Source organism: Actinia tenebrosa, unplaced genomic scaffold (assembly GCF_029948245.1).
Source record: "Actinia tenebrosa isolate PJP-AT-01 unplaced genomic scaffold, QUT_ActTen_1.0 PGA_scaffold17__23_contigs__length_9995812, whole genome shotgun sequence".
In the NCBI taxonomy this organism is placed as follows: domain Eukaryota; kingdom Metazoa; phylum Cnidaria; class Anthozoa; order Actiniaria; family Actiniidae; genus Actinia; species Actinia tenebrosa.
In genome coordinates, this window is record NW_028292577.1 from 7792658 (window position 1) to 7815074 (window position 22417).

Consider the following 22417-nt stretch of genomic DNA (forward strand, 5'->3'; position numbering starts at 1 on the left):
ATAGTCATAGTCTAATAGAGTTCACATCCAGTGAAAGGACCTTTGCGATTATGTAAAAGTTCCTTTCGCTGGATGTGAAATAGTCATGGTCTAATAGAGTTCACATCCAGTGAAAGGACCTTTGCGATTATGTAAAAGTTCCTTTCGCTGGATGTGAAATAGTCATAGTCTAATAGAGTTCACATCCAGTGAAAGGACCTTTGCGATTATGTAAAAGGTCCTTTCGCTGGATTTGAAATAGTCATGGTCTAATAGAGTTCACATCCAGTGAAAGGACCTTTGCGATTATGTAAAAGTTCCTTTCGCCTGATGTGAAATAGTCATGGTCTAATAGAGTTCACATCCAGTGAAAGGACCTTTTTGGATTATGTAAAAGTTCCTTTCGCTGGATTTGAAATAGTCATGGTCTAATAGAGTTCACATCCAGTGAAAGGACCTTTGCGATTATGTAAAAGTTCTTTCGCTGGATGTGAAATAGTCATGGTCTAATAGAGTTCACATCAAGTGAAAGGACCTTTGCGATTATGTAAAAGTTCCTTTCGCTGGATGTGAAATAGTCATGGTCTAATAGAGTTCACATCCAGTGAAAGGACCTTTGCGATTATGTAAAAGTTCCTTTCGCTGGATGTGAAATAGTCATAGTCTAATAGAGTTCACATCCAGTGAAAGGACCTTTGCGATTATGTAAAAGTTCCTTTCGCTGGATGTGAAATAGTCATAGTCTAATAGAGTTCACATCCAGTGAAAGGACCTTTGCGATTATGTAAAAGTTCCTTTCGCTGTATGTGAAATAGTCATAGTCTAATAGAGTTCACATCCAGTGAAAGGACCTTTGCGATTATGTAAAAGTTCCTTTCGCTGGATGTGAAATAGTCATAGTCTAATAGAGTTCACACCCAGTGAAAGGACCTTTTCAGCTCTTCAGCTCTCAATCACCCACTAAACTATTATCGTCCATTAAGTTTCCCTTTTATCTAATTGTTTCACTTTTTTTGAGCTAACAAAATCATGTAAATTATCGATAGTATTTCCCTGTACATGGAAAGAATCTTACTAATCCAGTGTAGTTTAGGAGTTGATAAGTAGCTTCAAAGGTCCTTTTACTGGATTTGAAATTCATGCCAGCGAAAATAAAATCAACATATACCTTCTTTTCAGAATTGAGTGAAAAGGCCACAGCAGAGGCATCTTCGAATGATTTTTAAGTTACGATCTGCTTTGTAAGCTGAATCAGAATAATTACTTGTAGAAAAAGGGGTTGGGCTCCCTGTGTCATATGGAACCTTCGTCGAACCACAGGCAGTCAATACTTAAATCGCATATCCTCTGGCATGGCTAGAGGTGAGGAATGTTAGTAGAATTTAGCTTTTTCGATTTCTTGCAGTGCTAAAAATGAAAAGAAATGCCACGATAAGTGGAATAAATTCAAAGAATCTCGCTGTGTACCCTTTACCGTTTCCTTCTCATAACAGCCATATTTTTTAAGAAATTCTCAAAATAACTGCCTCAACGCAATTCTTGAAGTAATGTTAGATTTTTATCATCGATTTTAAGTTGAAATACTGAAGGAAAATTTTATTTCGATCCCACACTCCACCTAGAAAAAGTCCGATCCAAGGAGTAAATCCGGATTGTGATTTTCCACAATTTTGGAATTTGAGGTTAAAACTACCAAAATCAGAAAGAGCAAGTAAGATACGTTTCAATGGTGTCATTTGTTTTATGTTTGTCGCAAAAAAGTAAAAGTTTTACGATCATCAAATGTATGTACCCGCAAGCCACTTGTACACCATTATACTCACACCAACCCTACCTCAAGGGACTGGGTACCACGATTGGGACTTTTAGCGGCAAAAAACCTGGCGGTAATTACTATACAGATTGAAGAAAACACGCACTACTACTGGATGAACGTATATAGGAATATAGGTATGTATCTGAAATAGTTTTGATGAATAAGAATTGCAGTGACTAAATGACCTGGCGGAGGCCGGTCAAGGATTTCAAAACATTAAATAACCGGAAGTTCTATTTATTTAAAAAAAATCCGGCCCAGTGCATGTAATACATTTTATAGAATAATAGCATAGTTTGCCTTATGATCATTCATTAATTGGTTGTTTCTTTTTAATTAACGTAACTGCCGGCCATTTAGTGTTTTCATTAGGAGTGTCCAAATGACCGGCAGACCTACAAACTACTGATCCAAAACACTAGAGAGTTTTAGATTTACGTTCACGGCAAACGTGAAACGTCAGTTGACCAATAAAAAATTCTTTCAAATTACTGAAAAAGAATCGCAAAAAATTCCAAGTAGTAGAAAAACAAAAGAGTATTTGCGCTTGGTGAGAAGGTTTGTAAATAGTAAAGTAAAATACAGGAAAACTATGAAAACGTGGTCACGTTTGCCGTTTGCGGGGAGAAAAAAAGTCAATCTAAAACTCTCTAATTACTATAAATGGCCGGCAGGCAAAAACTCCAGCCCATTGAGAATTTAAGAGTATCCTTACGTGATTTAGGAGTATCCCTTCACCTTAATATAATTTAAAGGCGGACAGTAATGGTTCAAAGAGCTAGCAATTCTTTAATCAAACTGTGAATAAACGTTAGGCACGTGAGGATTTGAAAAAGGCCTACACACGTTTTGCATGTGAATGGAAACTAGCATTCCGATACAGTGAAAATATAAAAACGCGGCTTACAGAACAAAATATAGGTGAGGGCGAAAGAAATGTTAAAACAATAATGCAAATAATGCTTCAGTGTAAGTGATAGAGTAAAAATCCTCAACAGGATTTAAAGCAATCAAAACACATGCAATCAAAACCACGAAGCATATTTATATGTTCTTAAACTAATTAAAGAAATTATGAAACCGTTAACGACACTGAGGTTTACATAGAAATAAAATAAATAAATGGCAACGCTAACCTTACCCATTTGCTGATACTTCATACAGACTGCAAAAAGTCTTCTGAATTCAAAATGTTGTTGAGTATTATATCGGGACGCGAGGAAACATTTCCGATCCGCAGCACGCTTAGAGTGGAATGACTGATCATGCTAATCAATCTCAAACCAGTGAGACCGCTGAGAAAAGAATTTTTCAGCTTGAAAAGAAGAGGGACCTTGGCCTGTGATGTGGCTGTGAGATGACCATTCAATTACAAGCTAATTAAGCACGGCTAAATCATGTAAGGCCTTAGGGATACTAGTCCTAAATCAGGTAAGGGATACTCCTAAATCAGATGAAGGAATACTCCTAAATCAGGTAAGGGATACTCCTAAATCAGGTGAAGGAATACTCCTAAATCAGGTGAGGGATACTCCTAAATCAGGTAAGGAATACTCCTAAATCAGGTGAAGGAATACTCCTAAATCAGGTGAAGGAATACTCCTAAATCACGTGAAGGAATACTCCTAAATCAGGTAAGGGATACTCCTAAATCAGGTGAAGGAATACTCCTAAATCAGGTGAGGGATACTCCTAAATCAGGTAAGGAATACTCCTAAATCAGGTGAAGGAATACTCCTAAATCAGGTAAGGGATACTCCTAAATCAGGTGAAGGAATACTCCTAAATCAGTTGAGGGATACTCCTAAATCAGGTGAAGGAATACTCCTAAATCAGGTGAAGGAATAATCCTAAATCAGGTGAAGGAATACTCCTAAATCAGGTGAAGGAATACTCCTAAATCAGGTGAATGAATACTTCCCCATACGGGGAAGACTACATCACGGGCGGAGAAGGACCCCCATGAAATACAGTAAATGTATGTAATTTGGGCTGTGAGGTGGCTTTGAGACGCACTCTACGCCCGTGATATAGTCTATTCCTCGAAACATCTTCATTCAATCGTTAGCCAAGCCTGTTATTCTTTATTCTTTGCATTGGTTATATCATGGAACAATCGTACACGAAACCGAGGCTAATGAGGATGGATTTTTACATATACACCCGCGAGTTCGGTCTAAATACTGCAGCCGGTCATTTAGACATTCCTATATAATATATACAGTACGAGTGGCCGCGTTGTATCCGATATACAAACTCGAGGCGTAGCCGAGAAAGTGGGAAAAGAGCGGTAAGAAGAGAAGAGAAGAGAAGAGAAGAGAAGAGAAGAGAACGGAAATTATTATCAAAGTGTTCAAGTGCTTCATCCAGTCTACTGTCATGTCGTTAGACTTCGTCAATGGTGGCATATTCATCAGTAGCTCCAAGCCCTGCTAGGTTATCAACTCCTCTGAACTTATTTCGATGTTCATCTGCTACACTTTCCTCGTAAATTGGATTTGCACTCGTCATCATTATGCCTTGAGTTTCATCTTCACGGCTGTCAAAACACCAACATTATAAACACTTAATCAGTTTGTTGTCGATTAGCCATTAGAAAGAGTTAGCCCTAAGACCCCTTCCTCCTCCCCCTTATCCTCCCAATTTCTCCTGCCCCTCCCTCCTTAGTCCCTGCCCCCACCACCCGACAACAACGGCCCCTGGCCTCCAGTCTCCGCTTGACCGACCGCACCCTAGAATGAACTGCACAAATTCTAATATCTGACCATGTCTCATCTAAGAGCGATAATATGCCTGAGCCTATAATAGATTTTATTAACACCCTGAAACAATCTCACAGATTGTATTTGGAATATAGAACCAAGCTAAATAATGCGGAGGAAGGAAAACCGGAGAACCAGGAGAAAAACCCTCGAATCAAGGGAAAGACCTAACAAACCCTACTCACCGTAACCCCGAAACTCCAAAGGTGAAAGGCGAGTAGATTACCGCTACGACACCTTTATTCTCTTTGAATATGTATTTGCGCATACCTTAATGCATATACTTCATCAGTGAGTTGACATTTGGGGTCAAATGTTTCATATGGGTTGCCACCACTAGATTATGCACAAAAGAATAAATAGAAGTATTTCAATATTTTTAGCAATGCAATTTCTGCTCATTATAAAGTCCATACTATTTTTCTTTCTTTCTTTTTTTATTTTGACCTACCTTTCGTACAGAATATTATCTGTTGGTAAACTGAAATAAAAGATTAAAAAAGAGTTCTTAACCTTGGTATAAAACAACAAATTTGAACGACAAAAATACCCTTCTATTATAGTTACTTTTAGTTATAGTTTTGGCGGGAAATTTCGCGCCAAAACGCGCGCGTACACGCCGCTTCACTGCCAGGTGCATTACTGACCTTGTTATTTGGCTCTTCATATCAACCATACTTTCCATATATACAATGTTATCTGATCCGCATCCATTCATGATATTCTGGCTCGTTTGTTCCGGAGCAGAGCGAATCCTTAGTGGACTGTTGCTTTGGCCCCTCCTAAAAAGTTAAATCTTGCATTAAATTTCTTCTATTTTCAAATGAAAAATATTAACAATGATAATACGAGGCATTTGTGTCCGGATATCAAAATAGTTTTTTTAGTAAAAGTTTCTTGTGCGTTAGTACGATTTCCTATCAATGGCGGGAACATGAATGACAAGGATGAATATTTAATTGTCAACAGCTTACCTGTTCTTTTTAACGAAAATAACCACAATAAACAAACCAGAGATGACTAAAAGTACAGCAGTAGCGATAACGACAACCAGCCAAGAGCTTAGTTCAGTTTTATCGTCTGTATATTGGTTCCTTGTTTTTGTTCCCAAAAGTTTTGCCGTAGTTGATGTCATTTCTGAACTCGATGATGGTAATGTTGTAGGAGTTGTGGTGGCTGGCAGAGTTCTCGTACTTGGAGAAACGGTTGTTACTGTAAAAAAAGACAACACGTTAGAGAAGGAAACGCAAGCAACAATGAAATATGTAAAAACAATTAGTGATATATGGCAGACAGACACTCAGAACGAGAACCGAACGATGCATTTCCTAAAACCACACGAACTCCCTCAGTAGCAAAAACTTGGAGAAACAACCTGTTAAGATCCATATTACTTTTTATTTCTTTAATTAAAGACATTATATTATTTGGCCTTTCTTCCCGTCCCAGAAAAACAGATAGACAGATATCATTATATAGCAGCATAGTATTGATTTAAAACAATAGAAATACTTACAGATTGGTTCTTCACACGGGCAAAGCCTTCGTATCGTTGGGTTGCCTCCTCTACCACACTGGGTAAGATGCACAGTTTCATTCAGGCCTTTAAAGCCCATACATCGTCCTTTCCAATCTCTAGATATACCGTAGTTAGGACTGTCGGGATAGTAATACCAACTCGTTTCCTCAGGCGTGGTACAAGTCACATTGATAGAGTGGAAGATGGACAATGCATTGTACGGGAATGCACCAACCTCTATACAGGACATCCCGCGGGACGCACAGGCTGAGGTACAGTTCTCCGCGGGTCTGGCCAGGAGATAGGTCACTGAAAGTAAAGATTCATGTTATGGAGTGCAAGATGGGTAATGCATTGTACGGGGACCTCTATACAGGACATCCCACGGGACGCGCAGGCTGAGGTACAGTTCTCCGCAGGTCTGGCCAGGAGATAGGTCATTGAAAATAGAAAATCCTGATATGAACTGAACCTCGCAATTTTGTAAAACAGATCTAGATCACATATCATGCTAAGCTAACAGAAAAGAACAGGGGAAGTATGCTAACGATGGAATTAGTTCATGACTACAGACTCACATGATTCAAAATCACTTGAGGTATTAAAATAACAAAGAAACAGCCGCCATGCTGGTTGATCTAACAAGAGAAGCTAATGAGAAATGCTTTGCTATCGTCAACCAACATGACGGTGGCTATGACGTAACGTGTTCCCCAAGAAAGTTTGGGGGACAAAAATCACGTTTATATATTAATTACTCGAGCACTTCTGTTTCACAGGCATTGTATTTACACTCTCTCTTTTGCGGTTTTTATTTTAAAAAATGTTTTGGATTTGTTACGACATGTATCCTTCAAAATTAACATACAAATGACGTAGTTAGCTTCATCTTTCATGAATAAAACCATGCATTCAAATATATCTTAGGACACAAAAATAGTAAAGCATTTTCCTTATTTATCCCAGAAGACAGATAGATGTAGTTAGGTTGGTCTCCTAAGCCAGCTAAAAGCTACATATTATATTGTTTAGCTTGTTATTAGTGGCGCATACCGGATGAGCTATAGTTTTCGCCTTTTAGCTTGTTCAGTTCTCACCTTGCTTGTCTTGACTTGTCTCTTGCACGATAGTTAACAGCAACAACAGGATAATAAAAAATCTATTAGTGCAGTTTTCCATCATCACTGAAATATTGAGCATCGAATCTGATCGACCAGGTTTGTACTTTTGGAAAACGATAGTGTCACGACGCTTGAGCGAAATGTAAAGGAAACAATGGGTGAATTTAGTCATGCTTCCGTCCTCAGCAGGGAGGGCGTTGATCTTTTTCACGAGATTAGGTTTTGACAACAATGCAAACACTGAACTGTTGACGGAACTATACTGACACAATACACAAAGCCCGTTGCTATTTTTAAAATACGAAGTGGTAGTTGCCATGTGACTGTCATAAGTGACCTACTGAGGTGATAGCGAGCGAAAATGTGTGGGTTTTTTTGAAGACTGATTGAAGACTTTTATTTGGGTCATTTCTTATTGCAGCCTGAAGCTTCATTGTATTCCGCGGTAGGGTTTTGTTTTGTAGGGTATTGCTTAGCTCCAAATTCATTATCATTGGCAAGAGAATATGAAGTAACTTACTTCATATTCTCTTGTCATTGGCTATTGTTTTATTAGAGAGTTTTAGATTGACTTTTTTTTCTCCCCGCAAACGGCAAACGTGACCACGTTTTCATAGTTTTCCTGTATTTTACTTTACCTTTTACAAACCTTCTCACCAAGCGCAAATACTCTTTTGTTTTTCTAATACTTGGACTTTTTTGCGATTCTTTTTCAGTCAGTAATTTAAAAGAATTTTTTACTGGTGAACTGACGTTTCACGTTTGCCGTGAACGTAAATCTAAAACTCTCTATTGTCTTCATGCTCGCCTCAGGTGCCTTAACTGCATCAACACCAAGCAAGAATTGGGGTAGAGGACCGGTAACGCTTGCAGGATACAATACGTCACGATAAAACCACCCATTCATTTTACATGTAATAATCACTCCCAATTAAGTGGCTTCGCAGAAATAATTTACAAATCAAATAACTAATCTAAACTTTTCTAATCTGTCTAATCTAGGTAATAAAGGTACCGTTAAAAATTCAGAGGTGGGCCAGTTGAGCAAAAGAAATCACTAAATAGTTTTAGAAAGTCAAAAGTAAAAGGGCAGTCTCTACATTCTGATGTCTGAATTCTATATACGGGGCCATGAGTTTAGAGTAAGTAAGTTTCGAGATTTAGACTGTACAATCCAATTACAATACTCAACCACGTGACAGGACCAGCTGTACACAGGGTTCCCATGTTTTCAGTATTGATGTGGGTGGTAGGGGGCGGTGTAGTAGTGTGTGGTGCAGTAGGGGTGGAAGAGATTTTGTTTTTAGTTGGTGCCCTTGATGGAGCGCCTGATGGACTGGTAGCATTATTTCCAGACGCCTCTGGTGACGTTGTTGCTTCATGTGGTGTAGGAGTTGGACCTGCAATCATATGGCAAGTATTTTATACATAACGCTGTGTTCTTTGATTACAGACTATGGAGTGGAGTGGAGTGGAGTGGAGTGGAGTGGAGTGGAGTGGAGTGGAGTGGAGTGGAGTGGAGTGGAGTGGAGTGGAGTGGGAGACACGTAAAAGTGAACTAAGATGTCTTGCAACTTATATTCAAATCATTTTCAACGACAGAAAAACTCACAGAGACTACACGTCTTTTTGCAGTTTTCCATTACAGCTGGATATCTTGGTATACATTTATCTTTCATTTTAGAGCAAGTGGACAATTTATCATAGCAGCCATTTAAATCTGTAAAAAGAAAGCTAGGAATCGCAAATCTTGACAAAGGGAGCTTTCATGGTAAAATAGTTCATTAGGAACACGACTTTAGCCTTCGTCTATATAGCATAAATGTAATGGGTATCAGTCACGATTCACAAATTAAAAATGAGAAGTTTATGTTATCGTAAAAAACAGACATCAGCTTTTAATGTGTCTGTCCTCTTATTGATGATAAATTTCGTCATCACATTGTCAAAGTAGTATGCGGATCCATTTGGCTACTTCTCGTGGATCCGCATACTACTTTGACAATGTGATGACGAAATTTATCGTCAATGAGAGGACAGACACATAAAAAACTGATGTCTATTTGTTAAATATACGCAACCACATTATTTTCCGTGTCGTAAAACGAAACTAAAATATCAAGATTAAGAAAAACTGCCCCATAAATATGATTTACAATACACAATGGTAAATCCTTAATTACTGTTTAACTCATGTAATCCAATAACGGAACATCTAAAACTAATTGTCATCCATCGTAGATGGATTTTGTTATTTAAGCATATTTTAAAAGTTATTTCTATGTTAGAGTGCACGCACTAAACCTGTGAATAACATTTAGTATTAATTAGTAGTAGTTCATACAGAATCCTTTGCTTCCTATTGTTTGATTATCACTATTTAGCACAAAAAATTAGTATTTGTTTCACGGGTTTAGTGCGAGCACTCTAAAACTAATCATTATACGCACAAATCAGTAAAATGAATTCATGTTAGACAGACAAAAAGTAACGATTTGAATTTTGTTCTCTCCTAGCTCATAGCCAATCATTGGCTTTGAAATATTTTGGCAAAGGGTTAGTCTTATGTTATAACGCCAAGGGCATCTCCTTGGTTTCGAAATGTTTTAAGAATACTAACACTGCGGGCGGTTCTGCATTGATGGGATCAAATTCTGAACGGTCGAATTTTGAACTAACTGAAGTAAAATCTTTATTATTCGGCTGTTACCTAGCTAGCAGAACCCCCTTAAGGACTTTCCTCCTCTGATAGGAAGGTATATAGTAATAAATACTTCGAAATATTAGGAATAGACAAGTTCACGGTTTCCGACGCCATATTGGGGGTCAAATTTACTATCGAGTCATTCTTGTCGAGGCAAGATTCTTTTTACGGTCAAATTGAACCAGTATGATCGATCGATCGCAAAACTCGCAAACCCCAAAGTCTCCGTCTCTCTATGCACCCGTGTTATGCTGGCTCCATCTGCTCAAAAACAGCACACAAAATATTGAACAGAGGATTCTCCATCTACAGAAAAAATTTGGTCTCGAAAATTTACCTCAGAATGGAAATACAACGAAAAACGTCTCTCTTTCCCCTACGCTTGTTAGTAAATTTGCCCCCTAAGCAATATTTCGTCGGAAACCGTGAACTTCTCTATTGAATCCCACGAGCCAAAACTAACCTGGTGCCGCTGTGGTCGGTATGTCACCTCTTAATACAGACGTCAAGCTCAGCAAAATCAAAATAGCAAAAGCAGTTACTCTTATCATGTCGATACTAAAGGGTTATACTTGTGAAGATTCTCCTTCTAGGCTATAGAAACAAAAGTTACCATGGAACGCCTCGCACGTATGACAGATGAAGTGACGAAATCATCACTTCAACGAGATATTGACCTTTGTTCTCTTGCACTGATTCATCTGTTATCTAGTCATTCACACATTAAAAAACTATATTCTTAAAACTTTTCTTAATATATTATGACAATATTATAACTAGAGTTTACACTATATATAAAGGGTTTGTGTGTTTGTGTGAATTTCTAAAGAATTTGATTGTTTTATTTTTATTGGAAAAATTTTATCAAAGAGAGAGAGAGAGAGAGATGGAAGAAAAAGAAGAAAAACTAAAAGAAAAAGTTTTGAGTTTTCCTGAGCTCTCGGCTACATCTTAAACTAATCAGTAATTTCCGCGTTTTTTATTCATATCAATAGTGCGAATGCGAATGTTTTTTTTGCTATCAGAGATTAGACTAATTCGAAGTGTACAGATTCATGTCAGTACTATTGATTCATGGAATGAATACATGTTGTAAAACCCCAAAATTGTTTTCATTTCGCTGACAACTCCGTCTCAGTCAAGTGGCTTTTTCCTCCGACGTAACCTTCCGGCTGTTTTAAAACACGTCAAGTAACGTCAATTGAATCGTAATGCTTGGGATGCCTGTGGTAAGGGCACGAGAACCGAGAAGGATTTGATAAAGTTATAAGAGTTGTCTATAGTGTGATGTTCAAGGATAAAAATAGGACCCTTTCTTTCCTTGTACATGATGTTCGCAGGCCTTCTTCAACAAGAACATAGAGTTCCCTTTGTGACAGGACCTAACAGGACAACGAAGGAACGAAAAGAACTCGTGTTTTTGTAATAACCTTTTGATAACATCTTGACAAGTGACGTTCACTGGACATAATAGTCGTCAGGCGACATGAAGAATGCGTTGAACTGAGCCGAGGTACGTCAGATATGACTCAAACTGAATGAGGAACAATCTCTCATCCAAATCCAGTGACTGTAGGTCACTGGTCTGTATGCAAATTATTCGAAAACGCATGAAGAATCTCTTATCTGAATCCACCGAGACCCGGTAGCGACAAGAGTGAAAAACGTCTGCGCATGCGCTAAATCTGTCTGCATTAAGTCGGAAACAACTTCGTAGGAATATGCAAGTGTAACCTTCTTACTTGCCTGAGAAATGGATTTTACAAAATGAAAAGACTTCTAAAAGGCTAATTCTTTTAACTTGTTTTTTGGTCTCGCTGCTTACGAAATGTTCTGCATTCTGATGAAATGCACATTTCTTTTCTCAATGAAACGTTCTTGAATTCTTGGAATTGAACCTGCTGCAATGCACGCATGCGTAAAAACTTTCCTCGGTTTGTTTAATTTTTCCAAGTTAATATCCTTGCGAGCTGCGAGTGATGATTTCTTTTAAGTGTCATGAGCAGGACTTATGAGCTGGCTATTGATAAAAGGTTAATACTCAATAGAATGACACAAGGTATGGATTGGAAAACTACTGTGTACATCTCCCATGGAAAGGTCATATGTCTAGTCGTGCCTAATGATTTGTTTATGCATCTACGTAAATCCCTTTGAGAAGTCCACTGACAAGTCCAATATAAGACTTAACTCCATTAAGAAGTCCATTATAAGACTTGACTCTTATAATGATTTGTTTATACATCTACGTAAATCCCTTTGAGAAGTCCACTGAAGCACTAAAAAGCACTATGAGACTTTTTTCGAATCCGTAAAATTTTTCGTCTTGATATTTTCACAATAACGTCGTCCTATTTAAAATTGTTCTTGGTTTAGTAGCATGGGCAAATATCAAAGCAGCTTCCTATTGGGTAAAATATACAATCACGTGACACAACTAAACGACCAATCCAATGACTTGACTTCCCAGTATCCATAGTAACGCTGCAGTGACCAATGACGTGGGAGCACATTTACACAGGGATCCCGAATGAGTGAAATTTGTATAAGAATGTTTTGTAATTGCTGTAGTACTAATGTTTATCAAAGGTGTTGTAGAAAGGTTATTATTGTGAGGTATGGTAGTTGTGACTTTTGTTGTTGTAATTTTTGTCGTCGTGGCTTGTGTAGGTGGGCTTGTCGTTGTTATTGTGCCTGCAAAAGGAAAAGAAAATATGTGAAAAAGAATTACTGGGAGAGGGAGTTGTGGAAGAATAGGGTCGTCAAGCAACGCCTCTCTCCCAAACAACGTCGTTGGAAAGATGGAAGGAACAAACGAAAGAACGAGAAGAAAGAAAGCAAGGAGAAAGAAAGCAAGGAGAAAGAAGGAAGGGAGGGAGGAGGGAAGAATCACCAATTACTCGGAGAGGGGGGCGAAGGAAGCTGGAAAGATGGAAAGATGGAAGAAACAAACGAAAGAACGAAGGAATATAGGAGGCAGCAGGGAGAAGGAAGGAAGGAAGAAAGGATGGTGGGAAGAATCACTAATTACTGGGGGAGAGGGGTGTGGAAGGAAGGAAAGATGGAAAAAAGGAGCGAAAAAACGAAGGAACAAACGAGACAAGGAGAAGGAAGGAAGGAAGGAAGTAAGGAAGGAAGTAAGGAAGGAAGGAACTAACTTCGAATTTGTCTTAGTATTATTTAACATACTAAATGGACTGGAGTCAAACTTACAGTTTTTACATGTTTTTCTGCAGTTTTTCAGTGTGTAGGCGTAATTACATCCCCCTGTATCTGCTTGAACCTTGCAATTACTCTCGGAAAAAATATCTTTGCATTCTGTAAAAAAGGAAAAGAACATCGCATATTAAAAAGAATGACAGTAACGCGCGGATAAAGGGACCGAAAGGTCTCTGATTAGGAAAACTTTCAATTGGATTACACCGCTGACCAAAGTCAAATTGGTGCCGAAAGGGCTCATATTCCGGTGAGCTTGCAATGATAGAGACATGACTGTGAATAATTGTTCAAGGTGTTAAAAAAGGTCTCTATCATTGCAAGCTCACCGTTCGTCTCGCTTCGATGCAAAGGCACGGCTACCTTTCAAGATGGCGCAGGGAACTGTGAAGAGGTCTATTGGTGCATGTCATTTTTCTTTTGTCTCATTGTTTGCTCTCACTTGAAAAAGGAAAGATAGCTTGAGTTAGATTGTTTGCTATTTTGGGATTTATGCTGAAAAAAATTCACATTTTCCCTTTTGTTGAACTCGGTTTAGACATGTCTGCTCTGATTGCTTTGTTAATCATCACAAACTGGCCGCTGAATTTCCACCATATTGTTTACAAAATACTAATGTATATACCGCGAAAATTATCTTTTTTTGGATCTCAATGACAAAAAACTTCTATATGTTCATGTTTTTCTTTCTAAATTATCATTAAGTAATCAAAGTAACACATTTTCTACCCATATTTCTATATACTTTTCAAAATCTCGTTTGCAAGCAAGGCCTTAATCTTCTCACATACCAAGCCGTTTGCTTTAGTCTTAGTCCTGTCAGATTCATTTTAGTGTTTCATTCATGAAAATGAAACAACCCAATAATAAGTAAAGATTGTTTGCTTTCAGGAGACATAAGGCTGCTACAAGATTTGCGCGTCAAAAAGACGGGATTTTAAGATTAATCGGTTATGAGAAAACCATTTTTTGGATACTCTGTTTAATCTCGTTAAGATTTTCTTTGTAAAGACGGATTAACACAGTACGATTTTTTGTCACGCTTGGTGAACATATATCGAGCCTACAACTTCCTTACGAATATGAATTTATGGCTTGGCGTCAGCATTTTGGGTGCGACAGTTGCGAAAAAAATCGTACCATGCAAAGTCAACCTTACTCGAATAGAAGTGTCGTTGATTAGCTCGAGGCCTCAAATATTTCAAAGCTAAAATTCCCACTCAATCAAGCTCTAGTACTTAGTTGTAATGCAGTAGATATTGCAAATTTATTCACTCAACATCGTTAGAGTGTATACCATATATCCGTGAAAAAGCTTTGTTAGAAATTGCACAAATTTGTTAGTTCAGTAGACCTCAGTAGACTTACAGACTTTTGCACTACTTTGTACAATTCTGCTAGTCAGTAACTTTTTAACGAATACATGGTAAGCAATGTAGTGGCCTATTTGAGTCGTATATGGGAATGTACAATAATGCAGAGTCACTTGTTGCTTCTTTCCAGTGCTTTGAAGTCCTTGGGGATTTTTCCGGGTTTTCTAGTTTCCTTCCTCATACGGAAATGATTCTTATTTCCAATCAATTGGTTCCAATAATGACTTACAGTATGTATTTTTATATTAAAAAGTGACAAAATACACGAAGCGTTCCCGTTTCGAGTGTCCTCACGGTAGAGAGTTTAAGCTTCTCGTTTACGGCAAACGTGAAACGTCAGTCGACCATTAAAAAATTCTTTAAAATTAGTGAAAAGGGATCGCAAAAATCTCCAAGTAGCAGATAAAAACAACAATATGTGTCTTTGTCGAGAAGGTTTGCAAAAGGTAAAGTGAAATGTAGGGAAACGATGAAAACGTGGTCACGTTTGCCATTTGCGGGAAGGAAAAACGGGAACTTCCCGTGATCTTAATCTGCCTGGTAAATGAACCCAGAAAAACGAGCATAGATTTTTTGCCTAAGCACAAAAAGTAATCAGAACCTTTTGATATCGATAATGATATTTGAAGGTGATATTCCACACAGGTTAAAAACTAATTGCTGTGCTTTACAGCCCATGATGTTACGAGCAAAATATTTTAGCAAATGCTGCAATTCTTATTAATTTTTAACATATGGAAAATAGATTAAAAAGATACGATTGGATCGAGAGCAGTTCACGAGATAAATATAATCAATTTATGCCTGTCATGTAGATTAAAAAATTGATTTTTTCCTAAAAGGGCTAGTGTTCTTGTTTTTCTGTTCAACACTGAATTACCTTGGAAAATTCATTTGAAATAGCACATCATTTTTGTTAATTAAAAGATAGATAGGTATGTGAATATAAAAAGAAACTTCGTAAATAATATGATATTCTCCGTTTTATTTGCTTCTCTTTTCTAGTTTTGGAAAAAATCTAGCTTTTAATATTTCTTCCAAAAAAGTCAACCACTTCATAATTCAAAATCTTTTGTATATTTAATACATACATTTACTGATTTTATCTTACTTCGTTAGGTTAATTATTTCCTGTTTAATAATTTTTCTGGTTAATTCAACGACATTATCATGAGAATTTTGTATCTCATGATTTCTGTAAACTTAACATCAACTTTTCAGGATATTTTGTTCGATATTCATCTGTAGATTTAGGAATATGTTGAAATCATGACAGACGACTTTGCAATACCCATAACCTTGAACCACTGATGAACATTGATTGTCAGAAAGTCAGAAAGAGAACAAGAAAAGAGTTTGAAATATGATTGAAGAGGAATAATAGGATATAATAAATAACTACTGCGCTAGATATAATCCCCAGGATAAGTATGACAACAGTATATAACATAATCAATTGTACGAGTTTTCCAAAAATAATTTTGGAAAAACTCGTGCAAATTCTGCTCGAGCATATCTTTACTGCCTTTTTTATCTTTAAGACGGGTTGTCTGTTGTAAAAACAATTCTAAATTCAGTGTCCTGTTTCAAATGGCGTAAAGCTAAAACTTTTTGAACTAAACTCGAACATAAACCTTAGCTTCAACTTTGCCGGATAATAAACCATTATTTTTACTGGTCTAGAATTCTTTAATTTAAGGCATATTAGAGGCTAGGTTTAATCTCGTGATAAACTCGAAAACAATAAAAAGACGTAGGATTACCTTCTAGAGCGATTACTTCCATCGGTTTACACCACATTATAACCACAACAGCTAAACAAACGTATGGAATACCGTTTCTATTTAACATACTGCCAAACGATAGACGGTTCCTCCTTAAGAGGTGCAGTGCTTTCTTTATGATGCAGAACCACAAAGATTTTTGAAGAGTGGAAAAGGTGTCTTATCGCCTCATACTGCAGAATCGAACTTCAGTGCTTAGCGATGTTTTATAGTCTGACTTTTGGTGTTAAGACTTAGAATTCTTGCGACCTTGGGTAAATACTGTTATTATTCTCCCAAGTAAATTAGTTGCGTCACTTCTGATTGAGTACAGTTTTGTTTGCTCTAAGACCGTTTGGATGGCATGTACTCTGACGTGTCTACAGCATTTCATGATTGGACATGTTTGAATCAATTATAAATTTAGTTGAATTACAATATAGCGGTAAAAACTTGAAGCAAATTGGCTGATTCGTGACGTCAAGAATTCACAAAGTGCGTCGTAAAATTCGTCAAAAGAGCGGAAAATGTCTTGGGATGAAAATCAAAATGTTGTTCAATTAGGTTTCGTGCGTGATTGATTGGCGGGCTTCGTTGCTATGGTAACCGTGATGACAAGCTAATTCGCGAGATTTCTTACAAAGTTTACACGTTACTTTACCTTATTGTTTTTGGTCAATACATTAGGCTTGAAGATATTAATCAGAAACATTAGCAAATGGCTTAAAGATTTACACTTCTCGTCTGAAGAATATTAAGGAATTTGGTCACCACCCCTGCGGTGGGTTGCCTGTGGTTTCCTTTCCTTTTGAGACTCAAAACTAAAGAACAAAGCATGTTGTCGTGAATGCGAGGTTAATGGTAATAAAACAAAGACGTCATTCTTGACAACCAATCAAATAACAGGGGTATCATGTTCTTGGTTTTAACTTTACAGTCAAACCAGCTCATGCGTTGGCCTATCAAGGTTGGAAGATCCAATGTTTTCCCATTTCAGACCACGTGTTACTCTCTTGAGAATATGATTCTTTGTTTGAGTTCGGTATCCATATTGATTTGTCTTATCATAAGCAACCGTTAAACAAAGAAATGATACTCAAGGAAATGACTGGGCTAACCTTGCATTAGGAAACATTGTAGCCGGACTAAACATCAGTAGTAAGATAGCAACAGCATTTTATACATGTAAAAATTGCACGTGAATTTCTTCGTCTTGAAGCACAAGCCTAACGGACCCTAGGCCTGCTCGTCCCTTGTGGTCATCGGGTATAGTCCAAGAACGTTTCAGTAAGGATCTTAGTGCTATAATTGATAGCAACTGCGGAAAGTTTTGATATATTATCACGAATCATTCTAGAACGCATTACCGTGTTCGTGCATGTTGCAGCGTGCGGTGGTAATTGCTTAGCGCTTGGATCACGAAGTAACGAGTTACGCAGGAAGTACGTTCTACGTCAGCACTGCATATAAATAGCTGTCACGATATTCTCCTGCGAGATGATAAATATAGTCATTGTCAAACATTAAGGCGCGCAATTAAGGAATCTTATCAACACGCTTCGTTATCGTGCTAAAGCAGGAAAGGATTAGCTTGGCCTGTATCGTGTTTTATTAATGAGTGCGGAAAAAGTGCTTGTCCATAGAGGGGAAAATGTAGTTCGTCCACACTCGGAGCAATGAAGACAGCGAGTAAGAAATCTAACCCTTCTATGGGTGGAGGGAACGCATTTGTACTGATACAAGAAAAAAATTCATAGAAATTATTTGTCCTGTTATTTGTGCTACACGCGTACGGGCCGATGCGCAACAATGATTTTTTTTTGGACGTCGTTGCGCATAAGCTAATGTCGGATGGCCGGTCAGGAGGAATTAATTTTCATTCGAATTAATGTTATATTTGAAATGCAAAATCGAGGCGCTATTACGAATAATCTTCGTCGTTAATCCTAGACAACTTGGTTTCACGTTTCACTCTAGGGATTGTTCACTAAAACAAAATTGGTGATTGCATGTTTAATGCAACACAAAAATGCTTAATTAACTTTTGTTTAATCATAAGATCCAAAGGCCAGACTCTTCACTGGTATCTTGTGAGCCGCTTATATATCTATGATAAAGGATGGGTCATTGATATCATGGGCAAGATTCACCCGGGGCGGGGGGGTTCTCCGCCAGAATTTGGGTAGGGGTGTTCCGCTGGGATCCTGAAAGGGGTACCATGTTTATGACAAAAAAAACTAGAATTTGTAGACCCTGTTTATGACAAAAGATATAATTTATCGCACTGAGTTCCTGTTTCAATTATCATGTCATCTCGCGTATCGTTTTTTTAAGACCATAATAACCAGTTTCGGTCAATACGAAAGTAGAAACCCTGAATATGACAGGAAGCCCAGGAATAACTTGGAACTTGAGTGAAATTACATACCCTGTTTATGACAAGAAGCTCGAAAATCCATACCCTGTTCAGCGTATCATCCCCGTATAGTCCATATATAGGAGTACCCCCCCCCCCCCCCCCCCCCCGGGAACATTGAACCTCTCAGGCATAGATCTCACTTTCACTTATTTGTCACTATCTATGAACTCTGAAACTCAACCGGAATAGACCAATACTCCCATTTTGATTTCATCTTTGCTCAGTCTTAGCCTCGATTGTTTACAAATGTGTTATCTTCTTTTATTAAGCTCCATGTGTAGTAAGGACGTACTTAAATAGCCACGGGTTTTGGTTGAATAGCTGAATATTATAACGCACAACCGGGACTAAGGCTGAGCAAAGAGAACTCGAAGCTGGAGTATTATTTCATATTGCATGGATTTTCAGTGCATCTTTGTTTTGTTTACGTCGGATAATGTTTTGGTTATTCTACTTCAGTTGCCCTCAACATATCTTCGAGTTCGCCAATTCAACCGAGACTAAGGCTGAGCAAGTACTCGAAATCGGAGTATTCGTCTAACGCAATGTTTTACCCAATTCAAATCTACTGAGAATACTTTTCTTTGTCCATTATATTAACATGTCAATGAAGCATTGATAAGGATATGTTATGTTAGCCGAATTGGTCTATCACTGGACTAGATCTCACTCATTACTGAGTGTAATATTATCTATATTTTACATGCTTCACTCTCTTGATTGTGATTTTATAAAATTTCTTATACATTTAAATGTTTCTTCTTTAGTGTTGCTGTTAAACAAAGAAATAATTCACAAGGGAATGACATGTGGCTTGACAAGTGTTTCGTTAAAAGAAGATAGAATTTTGGGCAGAGTGAAACAAGGTAAATATGTGAAGAGAGGATGGAAATGGGTAGGAGAAGGATGACTGGCTGGCCGCTAAACTAGAGATTTGATACAAAAGTCCCAATCAATGCCATATTTCAAATATATTTTTTAAAAAAGTAGTATTTCCTTCGTCTGCATTAACCTTAAGAAAACTCGAGCCATTTTTCCTATGGATGTTTCAACTAAAAAACCATAACGCAAAAAAAAAAAAAAAAAAAAAAAAAAACCAGAAGAAATTATTTTTTTAACACTTCTTGTCAAAAAATTCGCATTAGTTACATATAATTTAGAACGGTACGCGATCCATTAAACATTTGCCAAGTTGAGCAGCTGTTGCATTCCAAGAATCTGCGGTAATTTCTCTTACTTCTCATTAAAACCGGCGAATGAATGTCAATCAGCTATCTTAATGACCTTGTCACTTGCTAAGCAAATATTACCCTGAGAATATTTTTTTTTCTTGATTAGATGAACTGCGCATTTTTTGTTCGATTTAACCTCAGTGCTCTTGCCGAATGATAAAATAGTCGATTGTCTAGCTAGAGAAGCGAAAGTGTCAATGAGCTACTATCGGCACTTGAGTTTCTTAATTAAGTAGACCAAAGTTGAACCGCATTCTTTTTAGGGTAAAATCACAACCCGTCCTTGCGCACAGATTCGGTTCTTTACTCTATCATCTAGAATCGTATGATTACAATTACAGGCCTCAAAGGAATAGTACATTATGATTATCAGATGAATTTGTTATCAGACCACACAAGATTATTTTTTCGGCAAATCTCAGTTTAAGTCGATTCCATATATTTACCACCGTTTGGCGAATCATGTTGACAGGTGCTTCGAAAATCGCGTTGGTGTTCAATAAACACTGCAAAGTGTAAATGAAGTGATAACAATGTCAATTCAGAGCTGCGCTATCGGAACTCGGATCTCTCGTATCACATTTTCCTAAAACAGACATACAAAACAAAAGGTTTAAATGTGTGTTGTCGATAAGGAATGAAATAGCCAATACCATTCAAAATACTTCTATAGAATATCAGAAGCGAATTAGGTATATTGTTAAATGATTAAGTAACGTTCGTTCGCGTGCTAGTTTGCCTCTTAGCATAGCACGTGGGTGGTACCAAGCTATTGACACTATAGTTTCGCGTCACGACTCACCATGGACCATACTTTTCTTTGTTCGCGTTGCTCCTTGACCTGTATGATCAAAATGAGCGAATTCTCTAGAAGTCTAATGCGACTTGCAAGTTTAAATCTACTAAACACTAAACGCTTCATTTGAGGTAAAATGTCTGTGATGTAAATATATACCACTTGTGGCAATGTGATGGAAATGGATTGGCTGAGATCTGTTAACTTGCGAGTTTAAATAAATTAAATTAGCCTTGGAATGTTCAGGTTGTAGCGCGTTCAAAAGTGCACGGGTTTATGGTCCGTCAATTTGTACTGCAACATTACAAATCAGTTATTTTGTATTTAACATTTGTAAACGCCTTTTGCTTACCGGTGTTGTTCAAGCAGACGATCCCCACATTCCCTGCACTGAAAATTAATAGGAATGCCATCAAATTCATGTTAATGTTCCCTCGTCTTCCTAAGAAGCCTATTCTACATTTTTTCCATGATAAGAAGTACGGAACTATCAATCCAAATGCAATGCATTCCTCATTGGTTGCATCTGCGGGGGCTCAAATGCGCGAGCGTCTTTGACCTCGACATGAAAACTAACTGCGGGTCTTTAAATCTTGCTTACTTAAGCCACATGATACCCTACAATCATATCTGTACTCTTCTCTTTTCAGCGCGCGCGCGCGGGCTATTATCTCTTCATCTCTAAACCTTCTTCAAACTCAGAGAATAAGAAGGTCGAAATCGAAGCTTCACTTGACCGCACTTGGCTCCTGTCTATCCCAAAGTCTGTTTAGTCAAAACTCTCCCTACTAAAATCCCTTGCTACTTTATTTTCGCGCAATTCTTTTTATAGGAAACGTACTTTAATGCGCAGCGAAAAATACTGGATTTTCTTTGGGTGTTAAGGACAAGCGTGGTGTGTATTCCACGCCATGTGCTTGAAATCTTAAAATTTCCCGTTCTAAGTCTGTTAATTTGTCGGTCCGTGTTACTCAAGGTCACAATTATCTTTCTTTATCTAAATAATTTCCGACACAGTGCGTGTTGGTTTTCGTTAAACACAGATACCGTATTTCGATTTTTAGTCTAGCTTTGAGCCAATCAGTGATAATTGAGTAGAAATCTTATTTATTTACATTCATATTTTAACAGGAAGCTACTTCACTTATAAATGTGATTTTCAAGAAGGTCCTGATAAGTAAGATATTTTTACAATAATATGCAAAAAGAGAATTTGGAGGTTGAATATCGAAACCAGCTCGTTACTGAAAAGTCAACATCATTATTACTAGTATGTAAAATTGTAAAAGAACGAAAACGAAAACGACCACTAAATCTGAAATTATATAACTTTATTTCTATTCTTAGATTTCATGATGAGGGTAATCATAAATCTTTTATGTAAACCTTGGCTTTTTAATCTTGATATAAAACAACTATAACTAATCCCTTATTTAAAGCACGCCGCGAGAAAATGGAATTAACATGAAAGTAGGCACTGCCCAGGCGCAATCACGTGGTCAAAAAGGCGGCGCGCATCATTAAACATATACATGTCAATTAGCCCCTTCTGGTATAGTAAAAAGCTTGGAGTATAATCTATTATCACTGACGTATTGACCCAAAATTAGACTAACTGTCTTATTCAACGGTAGCGTTATAAATAGAAATGTCAAGAAAAAAAACTTGAAAACGCAACAATTTTTGGGGGGATTTCCATTCGAGAAGAGAACTTTTC

The 22417-nt window shown here is 37.5% G+C and overlaps 2 protein-coding genes across 9 annotated transcripts; both read right to left on the minus strand.

The window, feature by feature from the left end:
* Positions 1-3859: 3859 nt before the first annotated feature.
* On the minus strand, positions 3860-10605 carry LOC116291153 (uncharacterized). Of its 3 annotated transcripts, none has more exons than XM_089031533.1 (9): positions 10365-10601; positions 8810-8917; positions 7174-8597; positions 6074-6385; positions 5532-5769; positions 5205-5339; positions 5009-5038; positions 4828-4893; positions 3860-4334 (listed from the first exon to the last, which is right to left on the minus strand). In XM_089031533.1, the coding sequence occupies exons 3-9, from the start codon at positions 7514-7516 to the stop codon at positions 4181-4183; spliced, it is 1278 nt and encodes a 425-aa protein (XP_088887659.1). In that variant the 5' UTR covers positions 7517-8597; positions 8810-8917; positions 10365-10601; the 3' UTR covers positions 3860-4180. The 3 variants fall into 3 exon arrangements, 2 of the variants coding, with proteins under 2 accessions (XP_088887659.1, XP_031554137.2); XR_016120023.1 differs by having other exon boundaries at positions 4199-4334; positions 4743-4893; positions 10365-10602; XM_031698277.2 differs by lacking the exon at positions 8810-8917 and having other exon boundaries at positions 10365-10605.
* Positions 10606-10863: 258 nt separating this feature from the next.
* LOC116288263 (uncharacterized) lies at positions 10864-21211 on the minus strand. 6 transcript variants are annotated; one of them, XR_016120024.1, is made up of 4 exons: positions 17372-17611; positions 13481-13558; positions 13115-13219; positions 10864-12595 (listed from the first exon to the last, which is right to left on the minus strand). XR_016120024.1 is itself a non-coding variant. In XM_089031535.1 (3 exons), the coding sequence occupies exons 1-3, from the start codon at positions 21120-21122 to the stop codon at positions 12339-12341; spliced, it is 432 nt and encodes a 143-aa protein (XP_088887661.1). In that variant the 5' UTR covers positions 21123-21211; the 3' UTR covers positions 10864-12338. The 6 variants fall into 6 exon arrangements, 4 of the variants coding, with proteins under 4 accessions (XP_088887661.1, XP_088887662.1, XP_088887663.1 ...); XR_016120025.1 differs by lacking the exons at positions 13481-13558; positions 17372-17611 and adding an exon at positions 16915-16995; XM_089031535.1 differs by lacking the exons at positions 13481-13558; positions 17372-17611 and adding an exon at positions 21053-21211.
* Positions 21212-22417: the final 1206 nt, after the last annotated feature.

Excerpts from the sequence above, each read along its gene's own strand:
- LOC116291153 (XM_031698277.2), bottom strand. The coding sequence starts at position 7,516 with ATGGCAACTACCACTTCGTATTTTAAAAATAGCAACGGGCTTTGTGTA. Across the intron at positions 5,340-5,531 it reads ATTTTCGTTAAAAAGAACAG|GAGGGGCCAAAGCAACAGTC; the intron begins GTAAGCTGTTGA and ends TTAACTTTTTAG. Across the intron at positions 5,039-5,204 it reads ATGAAGAGCCAAATAACAAG|TTTACCAACAGATAATATTC; the intron begins GTCAGTAATGCA and ends CTTTTATTTCAG.
- LOC116288263 (XM_089031534.1), bottom strand. The coding sequence starts at position 16,341 with ATGTTAAATAGAAACGGTATTCCATACGTTTGTTTAGCTGTTGTGGTT. Across the intron at positions 13,220-16,253 it reads GGAAGTAATCGCTCTAGAAG|AATGCAAAGATATTTTTTCC; the intron begins GTAATCCTACGT and ends CCTTTTTTACAG. Across the intron at positions 12,596-13,114 it reads CAGAAAAACATGTAAAAACT|GCACAATAACAACGACAAGC; the intron begins GTAAGTTTGACT and ends TTCCTTTTGCAG.